Source organism: Esox lucius, chromosome 24 (genome assembly GCF_011004845.1).
Source record: "Esox lucius isolate fEsoLuc1 chromosome 24, fEsoLuc1.pri, whole genome shotgun sequence".
Taxonomy (NCBI): domain Eukaryota; kingdom Metazoa; phylum Chordata; class Actinopteri; order Esociformes; family Esocidae; genus Esox; species Esox lucius.
This window is the reverse complement of record NC_047592.1, coordinates 24,918,026-24,937,234: the sequence shown is the minus strand read 5'-3', so window position 1 is coordinate 24,937,234 and position 19,209 is coordinate 24,918,026. Positions and strand designations below refer to the sequence as shown.

The 19,209-nt window shown below is 42.8% G+C and overlaps 2 protein-coding genes across 9 annotated transcripts in view; one reads left to right on the top strand and one right to left on the bottom strand.

Annotated features, from left to right (window-relative positions):
* The window catches only part of arhgap36 (Rho GTPase activating protein 36), a 69,296-nt gene extending 65,683 nt beyond the window's left edge, over positions 1 to 3,613 (top strand). For 4 of the 6 annotated variants that reach the window (XM_034290351.1, XM_034290349.1, XM_029117266.2 and 1 more), the window contains 2 exons: positions 338 to 555; positions 1,076 to 3,613. In XM_034290351.1, the coding sequence (XP_034146242.1) occupies positions 338 to 555; positions 1,076 to 1,407 (550 nt within the window). In that variant the 3' untranslated portion in view covers positions 1,408 to 3,613. The remainder of the gene's footprint in view (positions 1 to 337; positions 556 to 1,075) is intronic. The other 2 variants (XM_034290350.1, XM_029117268.2) reach the window with 1 other exon arrangement.
* Positions 3,614 to 3,901: 288 nt separating this feature from the next.
* Positions 3,902 to 19,001, bottom strand: usp12b (ubiquitin specific peptidase 12b). Of its 3 annotated transcripts, XM_013132554.4 has the most exons (10): positions 18,780 to 19,001; positions 16,566 to 16,646; positions 15,218 to 15,357; positions 14,729 to 14,802; positions 14,274 to 14,545; positions 13,926 to 14,002; positions 13,707 to 13,790; positions 12,732 to 12,929; positions 11,960 to 12,038; positions 3,902 to 8,848 (listed from the first exon to the last, which is right to left on the bottom strand). In XM_013132554.4, the coding sequence occupies exons 1-10, from the start codon at positions 18,825 to 18,827 to the stop codon at positions 8,747 to 8,749; spliced, it is 1,155 nt and encodes a 384-aa protein (XP_012988008.1). In that variant the 5' UTR covers positions 18,828 to 19,001; the 3' UTR covers positions 3,902 to 8,746. The 3 variants fall into 3 exon arrangements, with proteins under 3 accessions (XP_012988008.1, XP_034146245.1, XP_034146244.1); XM_034290354.1 differs by lacking the exons at positions 15,218 to 15,357; positions 16,566 to 16,646; positions 18,780 to 19,001 and adding an exon at positions 15,126 to 15,190; XM_034290353.1 differs by lacking the exons at positions 15,218 to 15,357; positions 16,566 to 16,646; positions 18,780 to 19,001 and adding an exon at positions 15,172 to 15,181.
* Positions 19,002 to 19,209: the final 208 nt, after the last annotated feature.

The following is a 19,209-nucleotide window of genomic DNA, read 5'->3' as shown; positions in this document are numbered from 1 at the left end:
TTGGAGCTTTGTATTCTAGCACTTTAGAATTTAAATGATACAGTGAGTATTGGGTTACACTTCCATCCGTATCTGGGTAACCATTTAAGAAATTACATCTCGATTTGTAAATAGTCCTCCCTTTATATGGTACAAAAGGTATTAATCCAAAGTGCTGGAATACAGAACCAAAGAACATGTCACTGTCCAAATACTTGTTCAATCACTGTGTAGTCTAAAGCCTGAGTAGCGTGAGACTTTCTGCCCAATATTCTCCAACATTGCTGGTTAAACTAATCATGTTCTAAACCTATTCTGGAACATTGGGATGCTCTCTCACCCCTTTCCTCTCTCCCAGTAGCAGCAGCCACCTGACGATGGAGACGGTGGACGCTACGGGGGGTCGTCGGGACACGGGGGCGTCTCTTGACTCTGTTGGGGCGTCTAGTGGTAGCCTGTCCCCCCTTGAGCCCCCGTCGCCCCTCTTTAACCGAGATGGACCTGGAGACGGAAGCCTAAGCAGCGAAGTGTTTCTCAACTTGGATATCCTCCATCGCCACCAGAATAACAAGAAACGTAAGCCACCATTTGTAGGTTAACGGTTCTGAGCCGTGGTTAAATGGTAATGCTTCTGGCTCCCAGGCCGGAGACCGGGGCTCACTATCGTCTCCACCCGTTACTTCTGTCTCCCTCTGATTCTTGCAATAAAAGCCTGGTGGAAAAAAAATTAACAAGAAGATTGACTATCTACTTTCCTTCCAAAAAAAAAAGTTTAAGATTCATTTTTTTGGTTTTAAGATTAGGTTATGGGTTTAGATTTAGTATTGGGTTTAAGTTCAGATCACCTGACTTACAAGACAATAAACCTAGTTCTGATAGGTCAGGACAGTTCTGAGATGGATGGGTAATTTATATTATCTACGCATTTACAAGTTGTTTTAATGAAACCGCTAGCATGAAGTTAAGATTTAAGTTGAGGTTAGGGTTAAACAGGGTTGTGATCATAAAGTGACGATAAGCATTGAGCCAATTGTTAGAGCTCTTATTACTTAGTAATAACATTCTAATAATGTTCTAATGAGGCTGTTCTCTACAGGTTCCAGCGAGGCGTTGTCCAAATCGATCAACCAGATGAGACAGTTCCACTCCCACCACAACCTCCTGAGTTTGGGCCAGCCTTCCAGCAGCTCCAGAGTCCACCCAGAAGACAGCCACCACCTCAGCCAGGAAAGGAGGGCACCGTTGGGGGAAAGTCTGAGCTTCGCCCTTGGAGCTGCCTCTTGCTCCAGCCTTGGAGCACAGGGAGATAACAGTGTCTGGGTTAGACAGACGCCCCAGGAGGAGAGAGCAAAACCCTCTCCAAGTCATACCAGTCAATTTTGGGACTTCTTCACGGGAAAGGGCTCAGGCTCGGAGACCATGGTATGATATGATCGGTCGGTGGAGGGGTGGGATGGAGGGGTCAGCGCTGGGGTGTATAAGGACTAAACCAACTCAGAGTAGACAGGGGTCTGAAGTATTCATACGGGTGCAAACATACGTTATCAACAGATTGTTTACTGCACTTGAATACCTTGGTAACTGTACAGACAAGGGTTAGGCACTTCAATATGTTGGTAACTGTACAGACAAGGGTTAGGCATTTCAATATGTTGGTAACTGTACAGACAAGGGTTAGGCATTTCAATATGTTGGTAACTGTACAGACAAGGGTTAGGCATTTCAATATGTTGGTAACTGTACAGACAAGGGTTAGGCATTTCAATATGTTGGTAACTGTACAGACAAGGGTTTGGCAAAGGGTGGGCCCATAGGCAAATTATGCTGCCCCAAAAAAACAATATATATTTTTGTTAACGTACATATCTTTTTGTAATTTTTGGATTAAAAAAGTATAAGTTAATTAAATAATAACAGGAAATTTGTTCCCAAGTTTTCTCACAAATATAACAAGACAATTGTCTCAGTATGAACAAAAACAGAACAAGTCATTAGATCAACAGCCTTGTTTATGTCTTGCTGTAGTGTCTGATCAATGTGATCCTGTCCATGTCAAGGTTTGTCTCATCTACACACTTAATTCAAAAGTCCATCTTATCAGGACATTGTATGTGCATTGAATAGCCATAATTGAATAGGCAACAAAACAGCTGGTCCCTTCCTTTTTGTTATTTGACATGCACTTTGAAAATATTGTGACGGTATTTATTTAAAAAAAACTTTTCATATACAATTGGTTTTTGAAACAAATATTCAATTAGTTTTACCGTCCAAAACTGTTGGTTGATATTCACACAAAATACATGCCTGACTGCCTCCCAAGATTGTCAAGGTCCAAATTCACATCAGCTCCCTTATCCTTAGATGTGATCTCGGATCTGTCCATAGTCTTAATCAGTAGGAGGTAAAAGGACAAACTGAGCATAGATCTGTACCAAAGCCTTGCATGAGTCAGTTTTCCAGAGTGGCGTCCAGACCATATTCCTGGAACCACCCAACGGTCTTCCCCGAAACCTGACCCATCCACATAGTTTTAGTTCCCAACCGTTACCTGCAAATCAAAACCAGTTTATTCAAGCCTACAGACATAATATTCACAAGTTCATACGCTTCTGAAAGAAATCCACTCAAGGCCCAGTTTATTTTTCACAGTTTAACCTTACAATAACAGATTGATCAAGCCAAGTATAAACAGATCTGGAAAAAGTATACATTTTAAAGTCAGGTACAAAAAGAGACCCAGAGTCACTGAGTGGATACAGGCACAATCACAACCAGATCCCAGTATAATGTAATGATCTGCACCTATCAAAAACTGTGGGCACAGTCAAAATGTTTACAAGATCAGGACAGAGGATGAATGTTATCGCAAGGTATGGACAGGGTTGATGAAAACACTGTAAATACCAAAAATACTAGTATAAAGTATCTCTTATCATAGCAATTTTTTTCCCAAGCGTGTGTATTACATTTAAAAAATATATATGTTTTTGCCATAAGTGTGCATTTTCTTTCAGCAAGTGGGGGTGCTGGCAGAAGAATGGAAAAGTGTGTATTCCTTCAGCATGTGTTTGCTTCATTTAAATGAGAAATTCTGACTTGTTGTTCCACAAGGTGGCACACTTTACCATAACTTTGTATATACACCGTCATTCTTGTTGCTGTTGACAGGAATATATCACATATCACAGGACTATTTCAATTAACTACCAGGGACCGTCTGGGTGAAGAGAGCAGAGCCCATATTTTCATGAACTAAAGGAGCTAACTACTTAAAGGACTACCTAAAGATTATATTGGGCTGAGGAGAAGGAATGTTCTGAATAAGCCTATATAGTAAACATACATGCAGTATTTTCTTGTATATAAAAGTATTTATGTGTGCAATTTCTGAACATCCAGTGTTTTATTCTGGACCTCATTTCTGTCTAATGAGGCGCTTGCTATACTTTAAACAATAAGGTTCTCTCTATTCGAGTCTTGTACATTATAATCTTTTCGGAAAACACTTTTCTATATTTTCTAAAGAGGAGATCCCCTCAAGGTGTAGCTAACTTTGAAGTTTGTCGAACTTTCTAACAGTTGACTTTGTATGTCTGAATTATGTACCTAAAAAATTAAACGTACAACTGTTGCTTGGCTCATTATTATGAATCCAATAGGCAGAAACAAATCTTCAGGGGAAACAGATTTCAAAACAGGCTCACTGTTGAAGAACCTGGTTATAATTGTCAAGCAAGTCCCTGATGTGTAACGCTTGGGGGATTTCCATCGTGTATTTGGAATGCTGGGTATGGAAGGTAATACTGTAATGAACCTTCCTAGGAGACACAACAGTAAACCCCAAAGGAAACAAAGATCTAGTTAACCAGCAAAACAGTGAATGATCTACTTTAAAAAAAATCCACACACAGAACAAAACAACTATGCAGTTTGTCAAGTTCTTTCTCCACCTTAAACCAGTATTTATTATATTTATTGGAAACAGTTTAAACACGTTTTTCCTTTCAACCACACCATACCTACACAACCACTCACACACACTTTGCCCTTCAACTTAATCACCTAGGCTTAATGCCTTTTACAGTTTTGGCATGTTACAGTGACAAGTAAGCCAGGTCAAGTCCCTCCCCAAAGAATAAAAACAAAAAATTATTTTTGAATATTATTTGAAGGGGGACCATGAGAAATGTGAAATCAGTCAACATGGGTTTCCCCACACAAGTGTATTAGGACTTTGATTTATGATTATTGGTGTATTTCTTTAAGAAAGTGTTTTCATATTGGCCAGGTAAAAAAAAAAAAAATTCAGGAAAGGGGTCTTTCCTGGTCAGGGTACATGGCAAGGAATAAATCCTGCTCCTAATTTAACTTTACCAATCATACTAGCATGGTCATTGTTATTTCAAGCAAGCTATTGTACTAAAGACGTGGCCACATGTCTCTGAGTGTTCCAGGTAGTAGGGGTTGGTCTTAACTAGGCACCATACTGGTTGCTTATTTCATTGTGACACTCCCCAACCAGGGTTGACTAACCTGGTTATGCTCCAATAATATCTTTATATTTACACATTTTCAACTTCTTGCAGTCCCCAATGGCACCCTATTTTATATATAGTGCAGTACCCTGTGGGCCCTGGTCAAAAGTAGTGCAGTACATAGGGGATAGGGCACCATTTTGGATTGAACAATCTTTCAAATATAACCCCAAAATATTAACTTGCAACCCCATTCATCCTAACTGCCTACACAAGAATAGTAGGACTAAATTAGTAAAATATATATATATAAAAAAAAGTGTACATTAAGAAAAAGTTAACATCTATTATAATTCTTTATACTTAAATACATTTTAAAGAGAAGAAAATAACACCCTATTTTGAATGCATCTAAGCCCTTGCTGGCGCATTCAGTAAGTGGAGGTAAGGTTGAGGATGCTCCCCAAAAGCACCCTACAAGCTGTATAGTGCACTACTGTTCACACTGGTCCATAGGGTCGCAGGTAAAGAATAGCACACTATTTAGTATAGGGTGGTGTTTGGCATAACAACTGAAAGGGTCAGTACATAGACTTTATAGGATTACATTTGAAAGAAACAACACAGGTCACTGGCATTGTAAGACTGATCTGAAGTCAGCTGACGGGAAAACATGTAGATCCAGTGGGGCAATGCCCGACCCAAAACAATAGAAAAAGGACCCAGCCTCTAAGTAGCCTTTGAACACAGACAGCACCTCCCCTTGTCTCCTTTGCTTCGTCTACACTTGAATAATAATAGCTGGACCGTTTGAAGCCATTACCTGGGCCTTGTATGCTTGGCTTGCAAAAGTAATTCATCAAACAGAGGAATTCATGCATAGAAATAGATTCCCAATCAAGTCCATGACATGCCTGCTTTATTCATTCCATTCATTATCCATTCCTATGCATTTCCATCCTGCAATTCCAATTCCATCCATCCTGCATCCTATGCAATAATATAGGCGAAATCCAGGTAGATCACTTCTATAAAATAAACCCTGGAACAGGCATAACATTGCAGTTTCCACACCTTTAGAAATGACCAAGATCGAACTCAGACGATCCCAGGAAGTGAAATGGGATGCATGGGTAGGATGTCCGTTACATATGAAGCTGCTCAAGCTATTTTTAAACCTACACCAGCCTTTGGCTAACTTTCGTGTTCCTCACAAAGCCAGGGGGAAATGTGCACTATGGAATGCTCTGAGACCCATTTCACTGTATTGTGTTCGGCGGTGTCCAGCGCTCGCTATCGCTCACTGCAAGCCCAAATCAACTGGAGCATGAACATTGACTGTGTGTGAGCTCCAGTCGCGCTGTCAGCAGGAATCCCAAACAAGCCAGAGAAAAAGTTAGCTTAACTCGCGAACAAAACATGGACAAACACCAAAGGTCAGGGAGTACAGAGAAAAACCGACAGAGAGAAATAGACAGGTAGAGAGACAGGTTAAAAAGTGTGCTGCCCCCCCGCCCCATTTCCCTATGGGAAAAGGTGTGCACTACAAAAATGTTAGGGGGCCATTTGAGAGTTGTACAGAGAATGGACCCTGGAGGCTAGCGGAGTGCACAAGTGTGTTCTAGGTAGATCTCATTGATACTACTGCTACAAAGTTAAATCATTAATGAGTTTAGGTCTCCTAAGCTCAAAACACATTCTAAGTAGAACAGCAAGTCCCACAGCCACATTAAAACCAGCTTTTGTTACATTTTGGAAAATGCTGTAACTTTCCCCAAAATATTCCCAGGTTGTAAAGAATTTCTGGTTCATGGACTCCAGATGCCCAGCATATTTGTTCTAAATCCCAGAAATTGTTCAGGTGAGATTTTGGAAATCTGGGAAAAGTTGCTGTGAAACTACTGACATTCAACATTAATACCAGTTTTGTACAATGTCAACTTCATATTAGTTTGTTAGTAAACCTTAAAAACTAGCAGCATGTCATAGGCTACACTTCATAGACACAGATTAAAAACTGTACAAAGCAGAGGGTGTAAAAATCTGAATTAAGCTATGATGCAGAAAATAATCCAAAAGTAGAGATATTGTACTCTATACCCAGTAGGGCTTGGAACAAAAGAAGTGAACTGCTATACAGTAAATAGGGCGCCATGGGGACACAGACTAGGTCAGCAGCTTGTAAGGCTTGTTTGATATGAGGAAAATTCCAGGGCCTGGCCAGACTATGACTCAAATGGCAACCTATTAACTGAATTGGCTATATTTGGCCCTATGGGACTTGATTGAAAAAAAAACAGGGTTACATTTGGGATCCTATGCATTCCAACTCAAAGCCATTTTTTACGGTCCATTTCAAAGGCAGATTGTCGTACATTTAAATTAATGCAGGGCCTAACAGATCCACAGAGCACATCAAAGCTGTTGCTCCAGGCCTTCATAAAACATCTCAGATGGGAGTCCTGATCCAGAATCAGATCCTGCCAGGACATAATAATGTTATCTTTCATAGTTTAAAAGCACAAACTGATCCTTGACTGGCACTGCTACTCGGAGACACAGAAACCCATTAAAAGAAACCCAAGAAGGGAAGCACCGATCCGACACTGGCCCAAAAACGCCTAACGTTATTTTAGTGTCGCTTCCATCAAGTTGTGATTGAACAAATATCAATAAAATACTTGCATTGCGTGTCAAATTTTTTACACTGCAGTGACTTGTTAGTCCAACATATATCCGATTTCACATTCTACATTACTAAATAACTTCAAATGGCTTACTCTACCTCAGAGTGTAAGACTTCATGTTGTTAAAATGCCATAAGTTCCATCTTAAATATTGATTAAATTGTTAATAAAACGTATGGTATACATTTAATTCATGTAAACAAATTATCACACTCATAGCACTTCAACAAAATAGAAATGGCAGTATCGGATCGGTACTTTGTATCAACAGATGCTCGCCCTCTGTATCGACAATGAAAAAAAGTGGTATCAGTGCATCCCTAGCCATAAACCATGTGGCTGGCAATTGCGCAAAGCAGGCCCTGTACCAATACAGAGCGTGAGTTCAAAGCGGGCTCTGTCCCAAAAACAACTCCGCTACATTTTCTGGCCATCAGCACTGTGTCGTTCTACCTGGTATACGATGAGGCATCTTCAGCCTGGTCACTGCCAGTGGACTCAATACAGATAGTGTAACAGCCTCGATTGATTTCACAGGACAAGTTGTCTCAACGCCAGATGCCGGTGGCTGCCATGTAACATCTGTTGGATTGTGTTGGGAATGCATTATGATGTGGCCTTTTAAAACAGTGGCATTAAACTGGTTACACCAACCGGCAGCATAGCAAAAGCATCATACAAACCAAACTGATATTTGGTTTATTTGGGCGGAAACCAAAAAGTATATTTTTACACTTTCAAATAAGTTTAAACATTGGCAACAGAACCTTAGGCTCTTATGGAAAGTTCAGATCAGATGAAAGGAGGAAGAGGAGTTAATTGTTACAGTAGCCAATTGGGTTTTTATACTGGGTTACAGGCCGGCAGGATGTAAATAGCCTAGTCCATATATAGCACACCACTGTTAATGCGCACCACAATGGAAATGTGACACCAACGGGCAACTTAGGAGACACATAGCAGAAATATCTGGTTGGCAGGTGTGTTGTAGTGTGTGGCTTAATTTGCTGTTGTTACCAGAGGGGGGAGCTCAGGAGCATACTCATGTGAGAGCAAGAGAGAAAGAGTGTGTGACAAAATGTGTGTGCAACTTTCAGCCTTGGGACCATAACGTAATTCAACACTGAGCACCTAGCAACCAGATTTAGTCTGCTCAGCTACACAGGGACCAAACTCAACTCTCCACCACTCTGTCCATATGACCACAACAGGCAACGGACTAGCCAGAACATTCAGGAAACGGCAGGATCCACCTTTCATTAAAACCCACTCCTGTTTAGCCACTCCTGCTGGTGGCTCAGAAGATGGCAGGGACACAATGATATTAATTCCCCTAAATCTGCTGTTACACCCCCCCACCTCCCCCAATAAAACAATTATTTTTAACCAAGCATAACATTTTCCTTTTTTGATGGTGGCGGCAATATTGTCCGTCATTGACTGGAAATCGGTCCATCCATCCTCTTGTTGTTCCACAGTGCAAAGCTGAATATTTAAAAAATGGGTGGTGGGCCTGTGCCAGCCGAAGCCCCTCCTTCTCTCTATGCAGAGTCCCAATCCCATTGGCCCGCTTCGGCCGTTCGGCCACAACCATTGGTCGGTTCAGTCCCGAGACTGGTAGAACAGGATGTAACCTGACTCAGAGTTCTTAGAAATGTCCGACGTTAGACCATAGAACTCCTCGATCGCCTGGGCGTCGATTTTCTAGAAAAGGAAAGAAGAGTTAGAAGTTAGAGAAGGACACATTTCAAACAACTCCCTGCAAATCCATTCTGTAACCCCACTAATCAAATCTTAATCGACTCCCTGCTATGCCCTCTGTATCCACAGAAACAACTCTCAAACAACTCTGCTATACTATCTGTAACCACAGAAACAAATCTAATTTGAGTTTAGTTTCAAATCTAATTTGAGTTTATGGCACACATTGTGCCATATTAAGATGCTTCAATTGGAAAAATCCCTTTCTTTTTACTTTGTGGTTTTGCGGTACATGTTTAGGGAATCTGTAACAATGATATGATTATGTTGTGGGACAAATGTGGATAACCTCATGTGAAATTAAGAAATTCTACAGAGAGTACACTACCATCGGATGTGGTCATAGTAAGCCCACATTGTTAAATAGCACTTCAGCTCCAAGCCCAGTGGAAACTTCATTACTTAGCCAGATTTCTCTCATCCACCAGATGTTCAGGTGAGACTTCTCTCATAGTTGAAAACTTAGACCCTGCTCTAAAATCATTTTTATGTTGTTCCACTATTGGCTAGGTTGGGTAAACCTAAAGTAAGCTGATCACAGATATTTGCCTGCATGGATTGTGCAGTATGCAAAGTGGAAAGAAGCAGGCCCCATTTCACCATCGCTGCAGTTACAACCGACAGTGCCTTTCACTAGGTGAAATCACTCCCCGAATGTGATCTGGACTGTGAGCTTAACAGCAGACGACATGTTCTTCAGCTTCTACATGAGGTGCTAGCATGTCGCACCCTTTGTTAGGGCTAAGCTATGCTTTAACACACTTTCAATGTCTGAGAAAAGCTGGCACATTCCTTATGGTGTATGTTGTGGTGGGAGGTATACAACACCATTTTACTGGCTCATCATATTAACACATAAAACTGAAGAAAGCAGGCTGATTACAGGTGACAGACACGTACAGGCGCACGCACGCACGCACCCACCCGCACGCACGCACCCGCACGCACCCACCCACCCACCCACCCACACGCACGCACGCACGCACGCACCCACACACATACGCACGCACGCACCCACACACATACGCACGCACGCACCCACATACGCACGCACCCACGCACGCATCCACGCACGCACACACATACGCACGCACGCACGCACGCACGCACACACCCACCCACCCACCCACCCACCCACCCACCCACACACATACGCACGCACACACCCACACACGCACACCCATCCCCCCACCCATCCCCCCAAACCCGCACGCACGCACGCACCCACCTACACACATACGCACGCACCCACCTACCTACACACATACGCACGCACGCACCCACCTACACACCCACCTACACACGCACGCACGCACGCACCCAAACAAAGTATAACCCAACAAAAAGACAAAACATTGGGAGAACATTAACATATCTCAACATAAAAGCCAATGCTATTTAGCTCTAAAAAGGCAATACAGTGGCCAACTATCTGAGCACTGTGACTGAGGAAGAACTTGACAATGTACAGACGCCGTAGACAAGCCTGGCCGTAGCGACTAGTCATCAATGGCCAACCTGGACAGGCTGTGATCGGAGACAGAACGCCATTTCTGTTACAGTGTGACAAATACCAAGACCTAAGAGAAGCTTCTTTACCAAAAACAACAGTCATTACAACAAATTCAAAACCATAAATGAGAAAGAAAAAATGTATTGCTAAATGTGTGAAACATCTATTCTCTTTCACAGGCTAATCTCAAGCTAAAAAGAATTGCTGCCAAATATGTGAAACTTCTTTTGACTTTCACAGTCAGATCAGATCATCTTTAAAGAAAATCTGATCCCAACATTCCATCCGTCTCCTGCTTCCCAAAGCCTTATATACTAAGCAGGTTGTGAAATTCCAGGCTACATTTGGAGTGCGAAGGGATTATACCTTGCTTCAAATGCTATTTTAAACTAGTTCAATGACCTTGAGCTTTGCACTAGCCCAACTGGTGTGGCAGGGATCTCGTTGGTCCTTTTATGTGAGGCCTGCTTAAATGTAATTGGGATTTTCCATTACTAATCTACACAAAGTATTACAGTCTTGATGTAGCAGCGATTTGTGGTTTATTTATAAATTTTTAACAATTAACTCGATGAGTAAAGTCTTGATTTAGTCCACTACTTCCAGTGTAAGTATTCATCTCCTTTGCTATGACACATAGTGCAGCCAATTGTCACACAATCAGCTGATTGGAGTACATGTGTGTCCAAGTGCCACCTGACCTCTGATTAAATACACCTGTTTCTGGCAGAGAGCATAGCTAAATAATCCCAACATGAAAAGCATTAGTAAGGGTTGGGTTATACACAGGAGAGAGGCACACTAGTCAGAGAGACCACCAGAAGGCTTATGGCAACTCTGAAGGAGTTCCTTCCACAGTTGAGCTGGGAGACACTGTGCATACTCCAACAACATCCCTGGTGCTTCACAAAACCTTGGTACCATTCCACAGATCTGTGCTTCGGCACTCCACGGACAATTCCTTTGACCTGATCGCTTGGTTTTTGCTCTGACACACACAGTCAATTGTTGGCCCTTATATAGACAGGTATGTGCCTTTCCAAATCATGTCCAATCTATTACATTTATCAGCGGTGGATTCCAATCAAGCTGTAAAAACATCTCTGATAATTGAATCCATTTTAGAATAAGTAACAATGTGGAGAAACTGAAGGTGTCTGAATACTCAGAATGCACTGTACTGCTTTTTGGACCGGTTTTTGTAGAAAGTTGAGTCATACAAAATCATGTGATCTCTGCTCCAAAGAGTAAAAGATGTTTTAGTATCTTTGAATAATCTTTCAATGACCAAGGATGGGGTTAGAATGCTTGTGCCAACCAATGAGAAGGGAGATGTGGGACTTGCAACATAACGAGCGTCTCCAACACAACCAGGTTCTGTTGGAGACACTCTGATGCATGGGAGCAGTGTAGATACAAATACTAAACAACATGTAGGTTTATTTAGCAACGGTCGCACATGGGTGGTCTAGTTTGCCTACAGTATTTTCATTTACAAATGTACTCATAATGCAGAATGGACCATAGGAAATAGGCCTTACCTCTACTATGTCATCATCAAACAGCAGCCAGAATCCATGGCTCTTCACTATAGTGATGTAATGACCACGGTTTGGACCACTGTAGAGAGAAGCAGATACAGAAAGAACTTACAGCTAAACACTTGGGTCTGTTGCGTAGGGGGTCTGTTGCGTAGGGGGTCTGTTGCGTAGGGGGTCTGTTGCGTAGGGGGTCTGTTGTGTAGGGGTCTATCTTCATATCTAGCCACTCTCTGTAATGACCATGGTTTAGAAAACTAAAGGAATGGACACACAGAGTAAGAGCTGAATACTATGCTGTTGGTCTATATATCTTAGCCATGTGTACTGACCACAGTGTGGACCACTGGAAATAGGAACGCAGACATACACACATGGTATCAACTATATTTATGAAAGGGGTAGTTTGTATCCTGGATTTTGACAGCCATGGTTTTTAAGTGATGAGGCACAAGGGGGTGTGGTGCATATGGCCAAAATACCACGGCTACCTGCTCTTACAAATCAGTTACTTACCCAATTAGAGCAGTGAAGTGATGTAATGCCCGTGCCCCCGCCCCCCTTTTTCCTCTTCCTATCCTGTAACCCTAATCTGTAAATTGAAATATTTGTGGGGACTGAATAGTTTTTACTATTTAGGCCACTGGAGGGTCAAATTAGTCCCTAAAACCTTGATCATATTTGCTCCAACAGCTTTGGGACACAGTTTTGACGGAGCACATGAATGTGGGAATGGAGGGAAGAGGGGTCCATTTGGAATCAAACAACACTTCACCTTCCACAATGGACGACCACAGCGACCAGGTCATACATGCGGTCGGGATTGGTAGCGTCTCCTGAGGTGTTGAAGAGGCGGAGCTCCAGGGGGAAGACGACACGATAGGACAGCTTGGTGTAGCGATGCAACTGGTCCATGTATTTAAACCTCTTTAGGTGTAACGCCAGGATCATAGGTAACTTCTTCACACGCATTCTGAAGAAGAAAGATCCAGAACAAATATCCCTAAGAGGTGGCCGTCATTGTAATGGCTGTTAAAGGGGGGGGGTCCTTGGAAGATTCAGGCTAAGCATTTTTCCTTCTGTGTGCAGTTAAAGGTGAAAGCAGCATTTCTTAGTCTTTAAGAATGCTTAGCTGCTCCTCAAGCTGGGAAAATACCAGAGAAGATTGATTGGTCATTTATGGTCTTAAAAAGCTATACAGGGTAATGTTTGTTTTATAAAATCATATTTTCTGATAATCAGTAGAAATGAGTAAGCTGGTGGCTAGCCTTTACTGACTGGTTGTAGCCGGTAAACAGACAGTAATTCTCCTACATCCTGGGTAGCAACAAGGGACTCTTAAAGGCTCGGGCTTGGTTTGAGCTCCGATGCGAGAGCAATTAGCACCTTGTCCCAATTAGCACTTTTCATCACACAACTTCTCAGCAGGGAACGCTGTGTAGATGATCAGTTCTGAGCATGTGCCAAAACGACCCTGTTCTCAGTCTCGTTGACATTTACTAGTGATTATTTCATCCGTTTTGTCTCAGAGTTGGTGCCTAGTAACTAGATATAGCACAGACCCCAGGCAGATCTCTCTGTTAGCGCTTCCATTCAACTCAACAGAGTTCAGCAGAAACTCCTATCTAGAGTGACTTGCAGTCCTGCCAACACACATTTCCAGACCGCCGCCATAGGAATTGAACCTACGACCCAGCCGTGGCGAGTCACACTCTCACCAACGGAGCTGCACAGGGACGAGACCGCTCACCTTTTTTGTGCTTCCTGTTTACTCCGACACTGTTCACAGTAGTACTTGTATTCACTACAGAGTGTCTCTGTGTTGCTGAAACCCCTATGGAGAGAGAAAACACACCCACAGATGAGTTCCGGAAAGTCCACAGTTACGTCCTTTTGTTGTAGGATTTGGACAGTCACATTTCGGGAATGCGTCTTCCTATTTGGATGTACTGAACAACATCACACACACCTGAGACAGTGCGTGATAGAGGTGTTCTGCTCCACATCGACAGAAAGATCCAGAAAGTCCTCATCTTTACTGCTCACCTAGACAAGCAAAATAAAACAATGCTGGTTACAACGACATCTGCTGAAACACTGTATAACATCAGGAAACTGGCAGCCATTACAGCTCTTGCCACATTAATCTCAATTTTCAATGCAACAGCAGGCACCATTTCGGACGTCCCTCTCACATTACAACGTGGTATCTAGAAAACGGCACGGGCAGACATCCATTACTGTCTCTCGGCCCCATTAGTCTCCCTGTCATTTCAAATGCAATAACGGTCTCCATTTTGAAACTCCCTCCACTTACAGCTTCACAGTTGAGGCAGCGGGTCTCGTTTGTCAGAGTACCCTGAAAGATCTCGTGGACCCAGGTCTGCTGCGTCTTCTCCCCCTCCTCCCCGTCTCCTCCTCCTCCCCCCGTTCCACCACTCCCCCCACCTCCCCCGCCGCCATTCTGCACCAGTTTCCCATTCTGCTGCCGCTCCTGGCCCTTCTCCTCCTGCAGCAGGTCAGCGATGGTGTTGAGGAGGTAGTTGAGGAACTCGTGGGCGTCCTGCTGCATGTAGTTGTCAAAAAGCTCTGGGAGGAAGGGGGCAGAGGACGAGGGGGATGAGGGAAGAGTTCTGGGCTGTCTCAAGTTGCTACATTTCCCCACCCAATCAGTCTCCGTTCAGCCCTCCATTCGAAGGAGCAAGATTAAGTTTTTCTCCCCTTATCTCCACTTCAACACGCCCCCTTCCACCCCCATTCCCTCCTCCTCACCATTCTCCTTCCTCAGACGGGAGATGAACTTCTTGGGAGGGATGACGCCCACCTTCTTCTTCTGGGTGGCGATGCTGTTGGGACAGGACATGTTGGGCTGAGCTAGGTTACCGGAAAAAACGGTTTCACTTCGTAGGCCGACGTGTAACCACGCCCATGCTGGCATTTCCACCATTTCAGATCCGTTCTATTATTTTGACTACGTCAGAGGGTAAACGTTGTGCAGAGAGGCGGGGCACGTTCCCTTCTAGTTTACCTGTTGAAGAGGTTAGAAGAGGCGGGGCACGTTCCCTTCTAGTTTACCTGTTGAAGAGGTTCGAAGAGGCGGGGCACGTTCCCTTCTAGTTTACCTGTTGAAGAGGTTCGAAGAGGCGGGGCACGTTCCCTTCTAGTTTACCTGTTGAAGAGGTCGGAGAGGCGGGGCACGTTCCCTTCTAGTTTACCTGTTGAAGAGGTCGGAGAGGCGGGGCACGTTCCCTTCTAGTTTACCTGTTGAAGAGGTCGGAGAGGCAGGTGAGGAGGGACTCTTTACGCCTGGGCTGGACTTTGTAGGCCAGGACCTTCTCCCTGAACGGACGGCAGAAGTAGAGGGCCTGCAGCACAGAGTTACAGTAGCAGGTGTTCCCAAACTACGAGAGAGAGTGCAAAGATGGCAGAGACAGCAAGAGAAAGAGACCATAAGGGAGACAGAATGAGAGAATTAAAGAGAAATAAGTGGGGGGAGAGAAGAGTGGAGAGATTTAAAGAGGAAGTTGTGTAAATCATGTGATAACTCTTGGAACAGAACTGTTAGCACATGTTAATTCAATCTGAATTTGAAAGCAAACACACACCAGCAATGTGTGTGTTTCTTCCTATGGTAATTTAGGTATGTTTTAACAATGCACCAATGAGAAAATGATTTTCATGCACCAATATTCACATACCACAATCAGCCGACACAGATGTTTTGTCATTTCTGTACATTGGCATAAATTAAAGAAAGTGTTGTTTCTAATGAAAGAAGAGAGTATTTGCAGTAACATGATATATAGCTTCTCAATTAACAAAAATCTTGTGATTTCACCTGACTCTAAGCCAAAACAAGACAGTACCGTCACCTGCGTCCGGTCTGCTGCCACTCGCTGGCTGACTAGAATCGGACTGTCCGTATTCATTTGACATTGTTGCTAAAAGTTTAAACTCAAACTAACATTGAAAACCCCCACACGTTCGACCAAAACAACCGGGGGGAACAAACGCTGGCTTCAGGAGATTTTCGGGTGAAAGGTATCCTACATTCTCTCCCCTACAGAGGACCAGCTGGTCTGCATAGTGTGCTGGATTCATTGGCTGGCTCCAAATACAATTGGCTGGCTCCAAATACAAGGAAGGGTGCTTTGTGCTTCTCAAGTCGCACATGAATACAATAGCACCAAGAGCTCAATACTCCTAAGAACATTGTTGTAACACGATCATTATGTTTCAAGAAAATGCCATTCATACGTCTAACAAAAAGTTCAGGAATGTTAGGAATCCATATTTGTCCTTGCTCTGGCAATGCCATGCGGGATCACCACAGTAACATTAACAAAACGGAAATACCGGAAAACACAATCGGTCTGAAATGTAAAGCAGTCGGAAAATATGGATTATTACATCTGTGCCCATAACATGCCAATACCGATAATAACATCAGTGCCTATAACATGCCAGTACCGATAATAACATCAGTGCCTATAACATGCCAGTACCGATTACTGGCCGATACATCCCCACTTTGTTCAGTTACAATGTTGTTGGTGCAAGTGCATGCTTAAACTTGAAGCGAATAGCTCATTGTTGTGATAGTACTTACATTGACCAAGCCAAAGTAATGCTCATTAACGGGAAACTGTTCCGGTCCGATTTCCTTCTCCAAAGCTGAGGCATTGGCGCCCTGGAAAGGAAAGGTATTACATTAGCATTGATTTCAGTCATTTACTCAGGATCAAACATCCATGCCAATAAGTGATGTGTTCTTCTAGCCCAACATCCCGATAGCCTCATTAGCTATCGGGATGTTTTGAAAACATGTTAGCTTGAATAATTGTTTTGTTTAGGCCAGCAAATACAAACTTTGGGACACATCCTGATTAGATTTACTCTCTGACCCCAGAGTACAGTATTCCCAAGAAGCTGGTATGCTTTCCAAGCTGTTCATTGTAATAGGCTTACCATATCCATTGCTTTTACACTTACATGGAGCTGTTCTGGTTTAACAAATATTTCCCAGTGGTTAAAACCAGTCCTACACACGGTTCAGTATTGAAGCTCCACCTGGTTTCGCACCCAAGACCAGTTTCTAAAAACCAAGCTATCCAGGCATCACCTGTTCTGTGTGTGTGTATATATGAATGATTAAATACAGACATAGAACCAGAGTCTACCGAGAAGTGAACAGTTCATCTACTCTATTTCCATGCATAACATCCTATCTAATGAGTGAGATCCAAACCGGTAACTTCTGACAAACTGGGATCTGAGAATGTTATCACTGCTATGTGCAACACTTATGTAGTGTTCCTACAGGGTGTCAAGCGCACCACTGAATTTCTGAGACTGAATTCCAGTCCAGTATCTCCTGTGACAGAAAGGTGTGGCTCTTATTCTCCAAACCTATGGCTATTCGCTTACCATGCATTAATCAAGCTTCGTCACCACTGAATAAGCGTGTCTCACGATAGTAGTGAACTGACTAGTTAACCGATGTGCATGACCGCTAACAATGTAACTAGAATTATCCAAGCATGAGCCGTTGAAACATAGTTGGAAGGCTCTGAGTGAATATTTTCCCTGACATGTCAATCATTTCAGGTCAGCTCTTGGCAAAATAAAACTTGGTATTAAGGTGTAGCTGTCAGTCAGTCACTATTTGCGACCCATGTCATCAAAGCACTTGCTTTCAAATAATTTCATGGCTAACCAAGAAATGATAGTGATCCTACTTACAAATTACGCACAAATAAACAACATATTACACACATTTGGTTAGAAGTCCCAGACTGCATCTTTAAGTTGGGCGTTAAATGTTTTGAATCTACAGTACAGCCAGTTCAAAACTCGATAGCTCGACCACTGGTCACGTTTTCTAGCAACGCGCTGGTCTCATGAATTTGTATTTTCGACTTCCGTGTGAATCTCAAGTTGTCAAGTGTAGCGTCTGTCCAGGAATTCTACAATGACACAGCCATCCTGCGTTCTGTCATTATTCAGCTGTATAGATAGCCAGCTAACTAACAAATCAAAGAAGACGGAGTAAACAAACGTTGACCTCTGCATCGGACTTGTTTTTTAGGCACAATAAGAGTTAGCTTAGCAGACAACTATTAAGTTAGCTGGCAAAATACAACCTGGTAACGTTAGAAATAAATCTAGCTCAAGTTACATGCAAACATATGTTCAATATAATGATAACACAGGCTAATATTTTAGCTAGCTAAAATGTAACTTAAAAGCTTGACAGCTACTTCAAGTTGGGGAGCAATGATTAGCTAGTTTTCTAATGTAACTACTTTTAAACGACCTGGTCAAAAACGCCTACGGTGAATGAAAAGGCAACATGACTGGTTATTCTAATACTAATAGTAATTCTGTCAAAAAACTTGGTGTAATTGATCACTATAGTTAACATTAGCTTCTAGCTAGGCCATGGCATTACGTTAAGCTATCAAACTAGCGTACATAATTCTAGCTTGTTAGCCTACCTAGCTACTTGTACGGGCCGTGCCTTATTAGTGATACTTTATAGTCTTGAAACCCGATAACTAAATGCTTGCATAACCGTCATCTATTCTTTGTTTGCTTCTCTAAAATATGTAGCTATATAGACACGGATTAGTTGTCTGGTTAGCTATCTAGCTGCTGTCCCTACTTATCCATATAGCTACATAGATAACTAGGTGCAGTAGCTAGATTGCTAATCATACAACTTTCTGGAAGACCTGAGTAATGTCCTGTTACATAGCCAGGTTAGCTAGCATAGTAGCCATGCAGCTAGCCAGACGCATAGCAAACAGAGAAGATAACCTACCATCGTACAAATCGAGGCGATCTTTCGGACTGTCATCAGTATTTCCATCCGTCTGTCGCCATAGTGGACCAAACCCCAAAGTTAAAACGATGACAGCCTCTTTGGCTGTTGTAGTTTTGTGGCTACCTTGTGCACCGTCCAGTTTGGGGATGACGGATGAGGGAGTGTCGCTGGCTAGTAGGTGCACCGCCCGGACGCTGTCTGCAATGTGTACTGTTTTTCCATTGGCCACTTGCAGGGCTCGGTCATTAGGAGGCGAAGACGAGGCTTGTGGTTTAAGGTACACCAACACAAACATTATTTAAACCAACACTGGATGTTTTACATCGTTGGTTGATGTTGTATGCAAAAAATAATAATACTCTGAGAACGGTTAATAGTTAATATGGCCATGTATCTAAGGATACATGGTCATCGAGGAAAATGGATT